This window comes from Podarcis raffonei, chromosome 11 (assembly GCF_027172205.1).
Source record: "Podarcis raffonei isolate rPodRaf1 chromosome 11, rPodRaf1.pri, whole genome shotgun sequence".
In the NCBI taxonomy this organism is placed as follows: domain Eukaryota; kingdom Metazoa; phylum Chordata; class Lepidosauria; order Squamata; family Lacertidae; genus Podarcis; species Podarcis raffonei.
Window position 1 is genome coordinate 63850893 of NC_070612.1, and position 15853 is coordinate 63866745.

Genomic DNA, 15853 nt, shown 5'->3' on the forward strand with positions numbered 1-15853 from the left:
TCATCTGATTTTGATACCTTCATTTATTTTTTGTGAATGTTCACCTGTGCTCCACTGACTGTGATCCATACCTGACTGCTCAGAATCTTTTTGATTACTATGATTTGAAGGCACAAATGTGTTTGAAGGATTAATAGAGAACATTAGCAGTTTTGTAGCATTTACAGAACTAAGACACCCAGGAAATTCTTCTTGCTTTTTATAGCTGAAAGTAAATGCAATCCAAAAGGAGAGTGAAACCATTAATTCTGGAAGAGATATTTGAAAAAGGCTGAGTGAGCCAATTCAAAGCCATAATGAGAGATGGTCCTTACTTTCATCATCATCACTTTATATGCATAAAATTTCTTCCCTTTGCCTTTGCCAAGGGCTCCTTCAAATTTTTCCACAAACTGCTGAGCATCTCTGAAAAATAAAAATAAAGAAGTGCTTGTGGATTTATCTGAAAGCATCTTTCCTCTGACTGTCTCTTCTGCTGAAACACTGAGACACACCTGACATTACTGAGCATCCCAGTGACATGTTATGCCAAACACTTTCTCTTCCACTAAACATGGGAACCACGTTCCTTATTTCCTCGTCCCCTCAAGCACAGTTTGCCCATGTCCTGGCATTATGACACGCCATATTTCCCCACCCACTGCCCGCAACAGCCAATGATGTAGAGCCAGATAAGGACACATAGAATATCAAGGCATCAAGAAAATTACTATTGGATGTCATGGAACAAGAAACTAAACACAGACATGCCATTTCACAATAAAATGTTTCATTTCATTCCCTGCCTTTCTTGTGCGCTATCTTGGATTATTCTAAATTCATTATGATTCTCTGTAGCAACAATGGGGGACTTATGGGCCTCCAGATGTTGTTGCGTTCCAACTCCCATCAGCTGCAGCCAGCATGGCCAATGGGCAGCGATGAGGGGAGGAATTGTTCAGCAACATCTGGAGGACCACACAGTCCCCTAGAGAACTGTAAGCTTCATCCACAAGCAAAACAATTCTATATTTGTTTATATGGTCATTTATACTGGGATTGTGATGGTGTGCTGTGGGCCATGGCCAGCAGATTTAGCACTGTTTCTGTAGCAAAAGAGGATTTTTTGAATAACCCTAATGTGAAGATGCCATCCCAGGAAGAGTAGTAGTAGGAAACAAAACAAAAAAGGATGCCAGCACTTGTATTCTACCCACACGCACAATAAATAAATAAAACAATACCAAAATACAACAGTCATTTTACTGGTCCCTGTCAAGTACCTGTATTCCCCAGCAACTGACATCTGTACCACTCATGGACTATTTACATGATAAATTCAAATAGCTTATTTTACAGGCACTTCAGCCTACATCTCAATAAGGCTGTGGTTTTAGGAAGTATTCCCAGTGGATCTTCCTTAAAAACAAAACATATGAAAAGCAACTCTGCTGCTTGAGTAGACTATCTCAGAAGATAGTCAGAGGGTAATGATTCAAAGAATACAAAATACTATTATGTTCAATGAGCTAATTAAAACAAAGCCTTCTGTGCTGCTGCAGCCACCCACTGCTGCAGAGGGCTTCATCCTTTGTTCAACTCAACTTTCCTACCTTAGATATTGTCAGTCAGAAACATAAGGAGCGCAGCCCTGGCACTTCTTTCACAGAATGAGCAACAACTTTATTTGCAGATGTGCTGTAGTGTAATTTGATGGGAGGACTAGCACACGCTCCATATGTTCAGTAGGCTGGGCTTCGCTGCCTCAAAGTCATCCACCCAGTGAACTTCATGGCTGATCAAGGATATGCACCCAGGTTTCCTCAGCCAAGTCCAACATGATACACCACACTTTCAAGTTCACTGTTCTCAAGTACTTAAAGATTGCTGCATCAAACATCAGCCATCTACAGCAGGGGTAGGGAATCTCTAGTCTGTGAGCCAACATTGGCTTGCCAAGGGGTTGAATTTGGCCTGCAAAGCTTTTTTAAAAGCCATATTCACCTGCCAATCAGCTGAGATCACTCCAGTGGTGGTGACATCACCTGATGAGCCAGGGTTAAATCCTGCTAGGTTTAGCTGCACACACTCCTATGATGCACTTTGAAGTCCCAACAGCTGGGGCTTCAAAGCACAACCTTGTCATAGGTAGGGAGATAAGAATCTGGCCCACTGGGCAGAAAAGTTCTGCCACCCCTGATCAAGGGCTGCTGAACAGTCAGCAGGTCAAGACACTGAAACTAACTGATAACCCCCTGAATGTTACAGAAGCATTCTGAAGGGTTTTCTGGCCTTTTCACTCTGGGTATAAAAGTTGGAGCAAAGTACAAAAATACCATCAGCTTTGGGATCTTGTTAACAGACCTGTTTGTAAGCTTTATGCTCACTAAATTTTCTAAATTATTTAAAATTGTTCATTGTTGAATTGTTAATGTTATGTTCTACAGATATTGTAATTTTTATTATGTATTATGGTTATTGTACTACTGCATTTTTACTGTTTTTTCTCCTGTCAACTGCTTTGAGCATAAATGTGTACAGAAAACACATATAAATTGATTATGACTTTAAACATGAGATCCTTAATTTGCCAGATATGACAAGAGTGAAATCTGTTTGGCTTATGTTTTGCAAATACATCACCAAAAGACCAATGAAAGCATTTTAGTTTATGAAAGATATCTGGTAACTGCCCAGTCACCTGCTGGAGGAAGCAAAGGACCTCACTTTCAAACATCACCATGCACTCCCTGTGTGTTCTTATAAAGCATGTTTGAACATCAGAAACAAATCTTGTGCATCTTTACTCAAAGATGCAAAAGTGTCAAAAACGCAAGGTAAGTGGATTGTGTGCTATATGTAAATTATCGATAATACAAGACAGACCAAAATGTACTCTCTTAGCTAACCCATTGAAAGCTTTATTAAATTCAAAGAAACATTAATCTAATTACCAACACAAGGGGCATGAATATTTCATGAGCACAGGTATTATTGTCCTTAAATGGCCTAGCTTAATAATTCATGGGAGGTGTGGGGTTGCAGCTCTCAAAGTGCGAGGTATACTGTACTTGGGCTGTTTCAAGGTTGCAAAAGTGGGGAATGAATTACCAAACTTAAGAGGTTGCTTCTGAAGAGGAGGATTCAAGTGGATTGCTCAACTTTTCAATAACAGGTCAAGATAGTTTCAGGCACCAGCTCAAATTTCATTAAAGAGAAATGCAGTGTTGCTCCAGGGCAACTCTTTAAAAGATTAATTTTATTTCAAAAAACAAGGCCAGAATTTCAAGGTGATATATCCAGTTGTGGTGCAACAACTTCTAATTGCCCAACCAGGATTAACTTCGCCACCTCTTCCCATTGCAGTTCCCTGTTCACACAGAAAATCTGCTCCAGAAGCTCAGGGAACCCTTTAGAGCAGATGGTGGTGCTGCAAAGGAAGGGGAATTCCATCACTTGTGACTGGAGTATAATCCGGGCTGGATAGAAATAATTTCTTAATTAAACCACAGGTCCACATGTGACCCCACATGTCGTCTCATTTAATGCCATCCTCAAGAATTCTGTTGGTTTTCCACCTCATGTTCCTTCATGTTCCTTCCCCTTTCTTGCCTCTCCAGATTCGCTTTATATAGCACATTAATGTCAGGAATGAGTTACTTTTCATTGTTTTCCAGAACAGTGACTGCATTGAACTTATAAATAAATGTTTGAGGGTGATGCCATCAAACCAAAGTGGGGCATAATTCTGAATAGACTTCATTAAATTGGGACTTCTAGCCTGCTCTAGCTCTGGTGAACACTGAAGAAGGTGGTCTTTATTCCAGATCCAGAATTTCTGGAACCACCCACCAGTTGAATGGAACCCCTGAGGAAATGTGGTCGTCCATGGAAAAAGGTTGCCCACCCCCAATTGAAATAAAGCTGTGGCCTTGCTTCTACATTAATCACCCCTGGACTACATTACAGATGATCAGAAATCCCACCTTTGTTCCTATTTCAGGATCTATTGTGTCTTTCTTGTCATAGTTCTGGGAACTAAAGATATTTATTCAATGAATTATAGTGGCTCATGCATGGAGTTACATCCCTGGATCACATCTGACAGCTGCATGTGTGAACTGACTTCATTTTTAATGGGGAAAAGCCAACAAACTTGTGACACCTTAAAGATTCACCTGTTTATTGAGCTTTCATAGTCCATAGTCTTCTCCATCGAACATGCTGCAAAAAAGGGTGGCCTGATTGCATGCATGATTACAAATATCACTGATAGAATTTTATATTACCTCCAACCCAATGGGCTTGTTCCAGTGTAAGTCATATCTAGGTCACACTGCAATCAGAGGGGCTTAAGTAAGTCATGGCTGACTTAGTCTGGATCCAGCCTAATGCTTCTCTGTGACACCAGTTCACACATTCACCTGTGAGTGATCAAATACTGAGTAATCAAGCAGTCACGACTAAAACACGTGCAAACATGCCCTACAAGTGACCATATACAATATCATACTTCAAGACTTCCAGTTTCTTTTTCATATTCCAGGGCTTGTTTCTTAATGTGGCAATTAGCTTCTTTTTCTCTTCTACCGCTTCCTTCAGCTTGGCTATTTCCTCCTCTGTAAGCTCCTCTTCAGAACTTGAATCAGAGCTTTAAAAGACAGAGAGAGAGGTGAAAAGAGGGACAGCTTCACTGGTATGCTTGGGGGCAGCTGCTCCACCCACCCCTGGAAAAGTATGTATTATTAAACTTGCTGCATAATGTGTTCCCATGCCCCCACCCCCTGGCATGCAGACTCCACCCCAGTTGGCACAGCATGAGCAAACATCAAGCAATATGAAACTGGATAATGAAACTGAACTTGGACTTCACACATAGCCTCCAACATTCCTCAGATGAAAAAAGGGGCATTTCTCACTCCCCCCGTAACTGACCCTACTCAACAGCCCTTCCCCCTCCCCCATAGAAGCATTTCCTATCAGAAGAGGGGCGAGTGCCAGCACCCCTGCTCCAATGGGACATGGCACACACGCCCTCTGCTGTCCTGAGAAATTGCTCTTCTTCTTTTTTGCAGTATTGTTATTTTTGTTTTCAAGAAATAGAAAACATATTAGCAACCACCATTCCCACCCTCCAAATGCTCCAAACATTGTGCTTCCGCCTCCCTTTCCCATGCACAATATCTCCGAACGATGCCAGTGCAGCCCACTGTGGAGGATACAAAATAGTGGCCAAGTTGCCAGCCTAGTTCCTCCTCCTCTTCCTCCTGACACAAAGGCCTTAGGAAAGGGGAAAGGAAGACACTGCCAGAGGTGAGGTTCCTCTCTGAGAAAGTGTTGAGAAATCTATCTTCTGACTGGACAAGCTCAGCATAAATTGTCCTATAAATTCCTCTGGCCATAAATAGGGATAATAACTCTGAGGTGCCGTTTTGAACATATCACTAAAGCTTAGACCTTCAGCAGTAAGGCATGTCATTTTAGGGGGGTGAAACTTAATTTTTGACAGTGAGGGGTCTTTAAAATATGTTTTTAGGTGTGAGGAACTCAAATCTGCTATTATTTTTTTGATTGGACAACATTAGCTTGGTAAGGTCAACGTTTGATGAAGAAACACATAACATGCTTTCAGAATTTTAATTTTACCTTCTGAAAAGATCAGGTAATGCAATATAATAATAAATATTAATAATATTAATATATTATATAACTGCAAGTACTTGACAGTCATTTTTCATTATTTCTATGTGATTTTACACATATTTTACTTACAAAGCAAAACGAAATTATATTTATTTAACCAAAATATATTTTGAATTCCCAAATCATGACACAACTTTTTAGCATCCCTCATATTTTGAAATTTGAAAGTTGAAAAATTCAACGTACCCTACTGCAGCAGGTTCCTATGAGCAATCATCATAGAAAGCTTTAAAAAGAATGAGTGGTGTAAAATATTTTCCATAGTGGAATAAAAGGTTAACACCCCTTCCATTCCAGCCCTGATATGATGATGTTTCATCGTGTTTTTAATATTCAGTTGGGAGATGCCCAGAGTGGCTGGGGCAACCCAGTCAGATGGGTGGAATAATAATAATAATAATAATAATAATAATAATAATAATAATAATAATAATATCATCTCATAGCTGGCACATTCCCACTACATATGAGTTTTTTGTCTCATTATTTCTACTGTATTTCAAGAACAAACTAAATGTGATGATGACTTCCTGATTATCAAGATTGCTTCATTGATTCCTGAATGTATGTGGGATATTTTTGGTGGGAGCACCAACAGCAGTAATCAAAAACTGAAAATACATAGTTGCTGCCAGATATTTGAAGTAAATAGACCCATTTGTCTTCATGCCTTGATTAATTTTAATACTAATACATGGGTTTGGGGAAGGACTCTGGAGGACGCAGGGAACTAGGAAGAGATGCGAAGCTCAAAGCTTTCCAAAGCAGCTCTAAGTAGGGGGAGGGCTGCAGCACAGCGGTGGAGTTTTGCATGCAGAAGGTCCCAGGTTTGCTTCCCAGCATCTCCAGGTTGGACTGGGAGAGACCCTATGAACTCCTGGAGAATACACACACTATGCTGCATTCCTATTCTAGCTCCAGTCCCTTGCAATGGCTATTTAGTTAGAAAACTAAATAAGGCACATAGCAACAAACTACATGACAAACAACATGCCTAATTTGTCTCTTTCTTCTCCTTTGGGTATTGAGGTCTCAGAATCTTACATACATTGTGCACACAGCTTTGAAGAGGAGTGGCCAGTTATGCGTTGCCAAATAGGACATCCATTTTCAGAAAATGTGCATGTGGTGATTTATATGCATAGATGCAAATTTAAGCTGTACTGTATCTCAGCACAGTGTGGAAGGCACCCAAGTGACATGTGTGTGCCCAAACAGAAGATGCTTTCAAACAGAGAACGCCGCCCCCTGACAGTCCTTCAGTGTAGTGGACTGCACTCTGTTGAGCACAATACACAGTCACTCAAAAGTGTCACATCCTCTGGCCAAAATTAAACTGCAGAGCTCTCAATTTTTATGAGAACTGAGTATGTATAGATCTGGCTCCATGAGCTTAGGGAGTATCTCAGAAGGTGATGTTCTCTCCTTCAATGGAGGCTTTTAAACATACAGGTTGGGTGACTGTCTGTCAGGGATTCTTTCCCTGTGATTCCTGCCTTGCAGAGGGTTGGACCAGATGACCCTTGATAGCCCTCCCCTCTCTACAGTTCTATGAGTACTGCAGATTGCTGCAGTATGCCCAACACAACCATCATTGACTTTACATTCAAGAGATCATCATAATAAGGCCTTACCCTGATCCTTTTTTCTTTTTGTCTTTCTTTTTTTTCTTTTTCCCTTTTTTCTTGTCCTTTCGTTTTTTATCCCCATCTTCTTCATCCCCATCCTTGGTCATCTGGTTGGCTCTGTTCTTCCTGCTTTTACAGCCTTCTCCATCCGATTCGCTGATGTCTAACCCACCATCTTTCATCCTCCGCCTTTTGTATTTTCGCCTACGATCTGCGGCAGTCTCTTCATCCTCATCCTCGCCCTCTTCATCCTCTTCATATTTCTCTCTGGTTTTTTTACTTGATGCTCCCTTTCTCTGAACAGATTCTTGCTCTTTATTGTCAAGAACAGAGAACAAAAATACATTCCCTCTGGATATCAGCCACCTCCCCCCCCCCTCCACACATAAACCTACACACACACACACACACACACAAAATATTGTTTTCTGATGTCATTGTTTCAAGCCAAGTAAAAGCAGTGAGTGATCCCTGGGCCAGTCACGGTGCAGTGAGAAACCACAGCCTCACTTCTCAGTCATTGTGGACCATATTTGGTAGCCCGGCATTAGCCATGCAGCCTCACATACCTCACAGGTAGGGTGGACAGGTGCACACTTGACCAGGGCTCCTCCTGCACCTTTAATAGCGATGCAGAAGGGTGAATGTCAACAGGTGTGACGTGTCTGAACTGCTACTAATGCCACATAATTGTGAAAAGGACAGAAGTCCAGCCTGGCCAGGCATTTCCCGGGACTGTTATGAGGCAATGCACCTCTCTGGGCTCTTCAGAAGGATCAGATCCAAAAGTAGCAAAACAAAAATGGAAAAGTGAGAAAATTTTGTTACAACCTTGGTGGTCAGTTAAAGTCTGCAGTGCCTCCCTTGCCTGCCCCATTTCAGAGTATAGTACCTTAATGGGACATTAAGAAACCAGTGCAGTTGCAGCCATTTATAAGTAGCATTGGAATGACATAGAACAAAGTTTTTCCTAGACGGTGTACACAATTCCAGGACAGTGTTCAGCTCTGACAAAGAATGCAAACTCCTGCTGTGCCAATGCATTGGAGCTGTGTTGGAAATCCAGGGCAGAGCATTGGGATAATTTTGGCCCCACTCCAAGGAATGCTAAGCACAGCAAAAACAAACAAACCACACACTTGACTAAAAGCTAGGAGTGCATATCACCTATGAGGTGTAAAGGGAGCCTTTGGGTTGAGTCTAGTCTTCCCATTCCCTGCTCCCACCCTGCTACAGGTGATTGGAACTATCAGAAATGGCCATAGATGAAATCTTAGCCCTGTTTCAAACTGCTCACTAACTCGAAGGTGCTGAATGCTATTGCTCTATTCTCCATATCAGCCTCTTATAGTAGAGATTAGATGTGGACTTTTTACGACGCACAGATGGCTTTGTCTGGATTGAGGACATCATCACTATGTGATGTCAACAGATTGCATTCCAACATTACACTGTTTAGGCTGTGTACTCTTATTTTTGGCCATATAGGTGGAACTATATGTATCAGTCAGGTCCACCACCTTATGGGAGGTTTTCAAAAGCATAAAGCAGCCAAGCCAAAATTTGCTGTGGAAGATCAATGCATATATGTTGGCTTTTCTGTTAAAAACTGCCTTCCTAGTTGCATTTTCCGCACTGAGGAAAAATAGGGAAATATATGGAATGATCCTAAGATCACAGATAAAACTCATATTCCACAAATATAAGCAGAATGTTAAGGAACAGAGTGTATGCCCTGAAAATGGGAAAACTTCCATTTAACACATGGCTGCCATTTTAATACTGTTAATTGAAATAATCATGACATGGTTGCTGTCATGTTTGTTAAGTACCATATCAACAAGAGGACATTATTCTTGAATTTCTACCACCCTTTGTAGGTGATGACATTTTGGTTCTTTTGCAGTGTGGACCATTGTGTATGAGGAACTGGCCTGTGCGTCCTGCCCAGCTTGTTGAAGGCAGAGATCTATAGAACCTATTTTTACTCTCTCTCTCTCTCTCTCTCTCTCTCTCTCTCATTCATTCATTCATTCATTCACTCACACTCTATTCTGGGCATTCTTACCTTCTTCGCTTTCAGCAGCACTGCCTTCATCATTGTCAACCTCTATTCTCACTGTGGAGGAAAAGTAAAAACTCTTTGTTTTCTGTGTCCTGAAGTCCATTTAGCGGCTCTTTAATTCCCAGGTCCTTAATGCATCTGCTGATTGTTCCCATCTCTGCATAGTCATTTAAAGACCAATTCTAGCATTCAAATCATAAAGACATTAGGCATGACCAGAAGTGCATCCACCTGCAGACAGCTTTGTCCCATTTAAAATAATTTGAGCTGTGCTACTGCTAATGGCCCACTCCTGATAAATGGTTGGAGAATTTATATTTCTCCTGGAAAAAGTCTGAAATGGCACACTGCATTCTGAGCACAGCAGGAAATTCTTGTTTGCTCATAGAGCACTCTGCCTTAACAACAAAGAGCCCGGCCCCTCTTGGTTCTGGCTTATACAAGTCGTACAAACATCAGCTACAATTGCTGAAGAGGTACAAGTAATGGGGGAAGAGCTGTAGCATCTGATGTCTGCGCAGAAGATCACAGGTTCAGTCTGGGCATCTCCAGATAAGGATGGGTTACACACCTGTATGGAATTCTTGAGATCTACTGCCAGTCAGAGTAGACAATACTGTGAAAGCTCAATATGGAGGCCAAATGGCCAAAATATTGGGAAATCCTGGAACAAGATGGAGATAAACTGAAATTGCAGAGTTTTGACAAATTAAAAGATAAAGTGCGAGATTGGTTTCATTACTATCAAATAAGGGAAGCTTATAATTTGGACAAAAAAATCGGCTTCCAGGTGGAGAAATCAAAATTGGAAATAGAATTGTTAGAACCAAAAACAAAGATACTTTCGAGAATGTATAACTTGCTGTTGAAATGGAATACTCAAGATGAAACGGTTAAATCTGCTATGATTAAATGGGCACAGGATCTTGGTCATAATATTATGTTTGCTGACTGGGAATAGTTGTGGACCACTGGTATGAAATTCACGGCATGTAATGCCTTAAGAGAGAATATTATGAAAATGATATATAGGTGGTACATGACACCAGTCAAGCTTGCAAAAATCTATCATTTGCCCGATAACAAATGTTGGAAATGTAAAGAAAATGAAGGTACATTCTTTCACCTTTGGTGGACGTGCCAAAGGATAAAGGCTTTCTGGGAAATGATATATAATGAAATGAAAAAGGTATTTAAATATACCTTCTTGAAGAAACCAGAGGCCTTTCTCCTGGGCATAGCCGGCCAATTGGTGCCAAAGAAGGATAGAACTTTATGTATGCAACTACAGCAGCAAGAATACTCATCACAAGGTATTGGAAGACACAAGATTTACCCACTCTGGAAGAATGGCAGATGAAAGTGATGGACTATATGGAGTTGGCGGAAATGACTGGCAGAATCCGAGACCAGGGAGAAGAGTCGGTGGAAGAAGATTGGAGGAAATTTAAAGACTATTTACAGAAACATTGCAAAATTAATGAATGTTAAAATGATGTTGGAATGGACTTAAGTGGACTTAGTAATAAGATCAGTAAGAGTATGTAAAAATGGTAGGACAATTGGTCAAGGTATAAACTTGGGAATTTGATGAAAATTAACTTAAATGTGATAATGAAAAAGGGGTAAGGATATGCTGATCCAATGTTACGATTGGGAATACAAAAAAGGGAGGCGTGAGGAGGTCTAAGAAACAAGCTAAGGAGAACTTTTGGAAAAGTGAGAAAATTGAGTTGGTTTTTATTTATTTTTCTTTTATTTTTTATTTTTTCTCTTTTTTGATGTATTTTTTGTAGTCTTTTGTTCTTGTATGTATTCTTCTTTTTGTTTTTGTTTGTGAAAACTTTAATAAATATTCTATTAAAAAAAGACAATACTGTGCAAGATGCACCAATAGCATAAGGCAGCTTCCTATGTTCCCATGAAGTAGTAATGTTGTACATTAACAAATTAATACAGTAGCTGCAGTTTTCAAAAGCAGCACAACCTTACTTATCCAAATAAACTGATAACAAATTGTTAACCATCTAGAAAATCACAAAACATGACTTCTGACCTCTGGCTATATGCTTTTTTCTGGGGGGTGGGATGCAGGGGTACGCATACCCCTAGACATTTTGTGAATTTTGTACTTTTGTCCATTTACTGTATTTATTTTTCCCGATTTGAACTATAAAATGGTGGTTTTCTTGAGTCAAAATGAGAGTACCCCAAACATTTTTTTAGAAAAAAAGTGCTGGTTATATGTATGCTTATGAAAGGCATTACATGTGGAACAAATGGTCAGTTTAGGTCATTTAGTTTTATCATAAAAAGAGGCAAGAGATTTAGCATGACAGAAAGAAGGGAACAAGTTCCAAGTGGAAAGAAATGAAGGAGAATCATGCGAAAGGGAGGAGGTGCTTATTTCTAAATAGGCATGTCTAGGACTGTGCTGCTGAGGCATCTGATCAAGATTTGTATTTTAAAATGAGCTTAAAAAAATATATATTTGTAAATGTTTGTATCTCTCATGCCAGGCAGAAACCATACTCTGGCAGCTGTTTATCTTCTTGATCAAGGGCCCCCCTGATCTATAGCAGTGCCTCAGGGTTGTAAAAGGAAATTACAGGCTAGGAGCAAAAGGTCACACTGACCATACAAATTACAGAATAATCAAGTTGCAAAACACAGTTAAGTTGGTAAATAGTAAGAATTATTGTGCCTCCCATTAGAGACTTGAGCCACATTTTCATAAGGTTAAAAGGGCAAATAGAAACAGCAGCTGGACTAGGCAAAGCAGCTCTCTGAAACTGCTTTGAAGCTTTAGAGAACTTAGAATTTAGCTTAGCTTTTACTAAGTTCCCTATCTTCTAAAAAACTACATATGTTGTGTATGAAATATATTGGCTTAAATGTAATTATGCAAAGGATTTAGAAAGTAAGAAATGTTAGATTCTTATTTCATAGAATCATAGAATCATAGAGTTGGAAGAGACCACAAGGGCCATCGAGTCCAAACCCCTGCCGAGCAGGAAACACCATCAGAGAACTCCTGACATGGTTGTCGAGCCTCTGCTTAAAGACCTCCAAAGAAGGAGATCTTTCATAGATGGTGTGTGAGAAGGTGAAACCAAGATCTCTGTTTAAGATAAAATTAGAACCATTAGCCATCTGTTTTGCAGGGAATAGGGCAACAGGGGCCAAAGGTTATCTGATAATTAAGGTGCCTGGTCGAGGTAAATGTAAGATATATGACTACTTATTTGCCATTTATAGATAGAAGGAAATGTAGCTCTTTGTCTCCCATAAAAGGCAATAGGAAATGGGTGTATCTTTTATGATTGGTTCTAGCAAACAGCCAATAGGAATTTCAACCAGGCTGATTGGACAGAGGCAGCCAAAGGAGGAGCAAGGGGGCTGGGCTGAGGGAATATAAGTGGTGGCCATAAGGGCTGGAGTGGGCAGAGCTTTGGTAACCATATACCACTGTGTCTCTCATTTATTTGTCTGACAAATAAATTATTATTTTAATTTCTCTTTTGCTGCGTTGAATATTTCATTCCAGCTAAGTGTTAACCACAAGCAGGGTGCTACACTGCTAGTGAACTTATTTATTTTTTGTTGTGAATTTTTGTGGGGAGAGATCTGTTTCATATACTATTAATCTGAGCAGGAAGTTAGATTTTATATTAAGATCAATGCAGGTCAGGATACACATCACAAAAAAATACTCATCTTTGAAAGATTAATGCACCAATGAGTTGCACAAAATGGATGTATAGGTCTTTTCCCCCTTCACGGGCCTTCTAATCCTAACTCCAGTTCTCCCTTTCCCCAGTGCTGTAGCCCTCGTCCAGTTTCACAACCCCTCTCACAGCTACATTAAAGTATTTTTCTTTTAAAAAAAGGCAAAGAGACCCAATCACAGATCTCCCATGTCACATCAACTTTGTCCTTCAGATTGTTCTAATGCCATAGCGGCAGGCTCACCACTGGTGAGCTTTTTGTGACTTTTCCACATTCCATCAGTCACATTGTTTCCTATTTTCACTTATCATTTGAAGGAACCTACCCAAATCTCTTTTCAAAACAATGGCGTACATGTTATAGTGGTGTTTTAGCGATTGTTTTTTTTCTCCTTACGGCACAAGCTGTTATTTATGTGTTGTTTTTACCTGTATGGGCCTATGGCCGTAATAAATGATATTCTATTCATGTTAATTTACTGAGTGAAAACTCCATTGAACAAAATGAGTACTGCTTTGATAAAGTGGGAGATTAAAGAATGGCAAAATATGTAATGCTGAGAAAAGAACAGAATTATTATTGTTTTCTCACTGTGCAAGAGTTATTCAGAAGTTGGCAGGCTGATTTTTTTAAAAAGGCATATATGCAAGAAGCAGAAATTCCTTCCAAAAAGCCAGTAACATGTTCTGTCATTTCAATTTCCACCAACATCTGCATAATCTCCCCCCACTCCCAAATTATGCAAAAATGTTATTCAATATCAAGAGTGGAACACAAAAATGAGTGTTCTTTTGTTTGGTCTGAATAAATGCTTTCGCCTGGAGGCAGTAAATGGATCCACATTATACAAAGATCATTACAATTGCCATGGAGTCCTTGCAGTGATGAAGACAAACACTTTTGGAAAGATGCTTTGCATGCTATAGTAGGGCACCTTACTTTATTTGTAAGGAGTGCCTTCAGTGATCTACTTTCAGCCAAAGAAAAAATTCCCATGGATAGAGGATCCTGATGAAACCATGCAGTAAGGGAGCAGCTGGCTGCTTACGATATGCACTGGAATGTCCATTAAAGCAGGGAGTATATATTCTGCAGAAATCAACATGCTGATATCTGTACCATAAAAAGGCACCGCTCATAACCGGGGCTTAAACACAACGTCAATGTAATTGATTGAATTTAATTAAGCACAGTGGCACAGAATAACTAACAAGCAAAAGAGAATCCAATGGGCAGAGTAATGTGTTGATGTGAAGAAGCAGGTTGCTTATTCGCCTGCTGAATAATGCCTTGGGGAAGGGCTGTGCATTGGTAGAGCATAGACCTTGCATGCGGAAGGTCCCAGGTTCAATGCTTGGTATCTCTTGGGAGAGACCGCTGCCTGATACCCTGGTGCCAGTCACTGTGGAGGATACTGAGCTAAAGGAACCAATGGTCTGACTTGGCTTCCAATCCTCCTTAGTCCTATTCCTGAACTCTATGCACTATTCGGGGAGTGACAGTGAATCAATGGGAAACTTTAACTGGGTGGCGCTGTGGGTTAAACCACAGAGCCTAGGACTTGCTGATCAGAAGGTCGGCAGTTCGAATCCCCGCGACGGGGTGAGCTCCCGTTGCTCAGTCCCTGCTCCTGCCAACCCAGCAGTTCGAAAGCACACCAAAGTGCAAGTAGATAAATAGGTACCGCTCCGGCGGGAAGGTAAACGGCGTTTCTGTGCGCTGCTCTGTTTCGCCAGAAGTGGCTTAGTCATGCTGGCCACATGACCCGGAAGCTGTACGCTGGCTCCCTCGGCCAGTAAAGCAAGACCCCAGAGTCGGTCACGACTGGACCTAATGGTTGGGGTCCCTTTACCTTTAACTATAGTAAGGTTTAACTGAGGGAAATGAAATATAATAAAACATTCCAGGATCCAGTTACTCTGTTTCTGCAATACCTTTCTCTATCCCTCTCCTTCCTTCCTTCCTTCCTTCCTTCCTTCCTTCCTTCTTTCTGACTTCCCTTCTTTCTTAAGCTGCAGGGATACACATATCTGGAAGCAAGTCACTCTGAACTGAGTGGGGCTCATTTCTGAATAAGCATATGTGGAACCATGGGACCATATAAAATATCTGCCCCTGGACGTAGCCTGGATTTATGTTGCGGGTGGGGGGACAGGGCACCCTCCGGTCATCATCCTCTTTCTGGCTCTGTCTAGCAGATACAGAATGAAATGTCTCAAGAGCAGTAGCTTAAAATTACTTTATTTTGAACCCAAGTGCTCAGAAAAAAATCTGTCAAATTCTTTCTATAATTTCTACTTTTAGTTAAGTGTTTTCATTCATTCATTTATTTGATTTAGGAGGGCAGCTGCCCCCCCATCTCCTAGCTACGCCCATATATCTACCTCTCTTAATCAAAAGTGGTTCAGAAGCATTTATTTGATGACAGGAAGGTCCCAGCAAAGTTGCAGAGCAGCTCCCTCAGTGCTTGGCCTGCCCACACAGCTACCTCTTGCCACAGGTCTTTCCAATGCTTTGAAAGGAACAATAGGGCTGGGAGGGGCTGGGTGCAATTGTCTCTTAGAAGGATCCCTAGAACTGATGCCTGCCTCTGAATAAAATATGCTTGCAGCTGCAGTCAGTTAGTATCATACACATACAGAGTGACGGGGAAACCCAGCCAGATGGGCGGGGTATAAATAAATTATTATTATTATTATTATTATTATTATTATTATTATTATTATTATTATTTCATGAATCAACAGAG

General features: G+C 40.6%; 2 protein-coding genes across 2 annotated transcripts in view; one reads left to right on the forward strand and one right to left on the reverse strand.

The window, feature by feature from the left end:
* The window catches only part of ALDH1A1 (aldehyde dehydrogenase 1 family member A1), a 203120-nt gene that overhangs the window by 112606 nt on the left and 74661 nt on the right, over positions 1-15853 (forward strand). The gene's annotated exons all lie outside the window — the stretch shown is intronic.
* Positions 1-15853, reverse strand: part of TMC1 (transmembrane channel like 1) — a 51418-nt gene that overhangs the window by 33657 nt on the left and 1908 nt on the right. The window contains exons 2-5 of the mRNA XM_053409171.1: positions 9379-9429; positions 7317-7623; positions 4493-4630; positions 315-405 (exon numbers count right to left, since the gene is read on the reverse strand). Of these exons, the coding sequence (XP_053265146.1) occupies positions 315-405; positions 4493-4630; positions 7317-7623; positions 9379-9429 (587 nt within the window). The remainder of the gene's footprint in view (positions 1-314; positions 406-4492; positions 4631-7316; positions 7624-9378; positions 9430-15853) is intronic.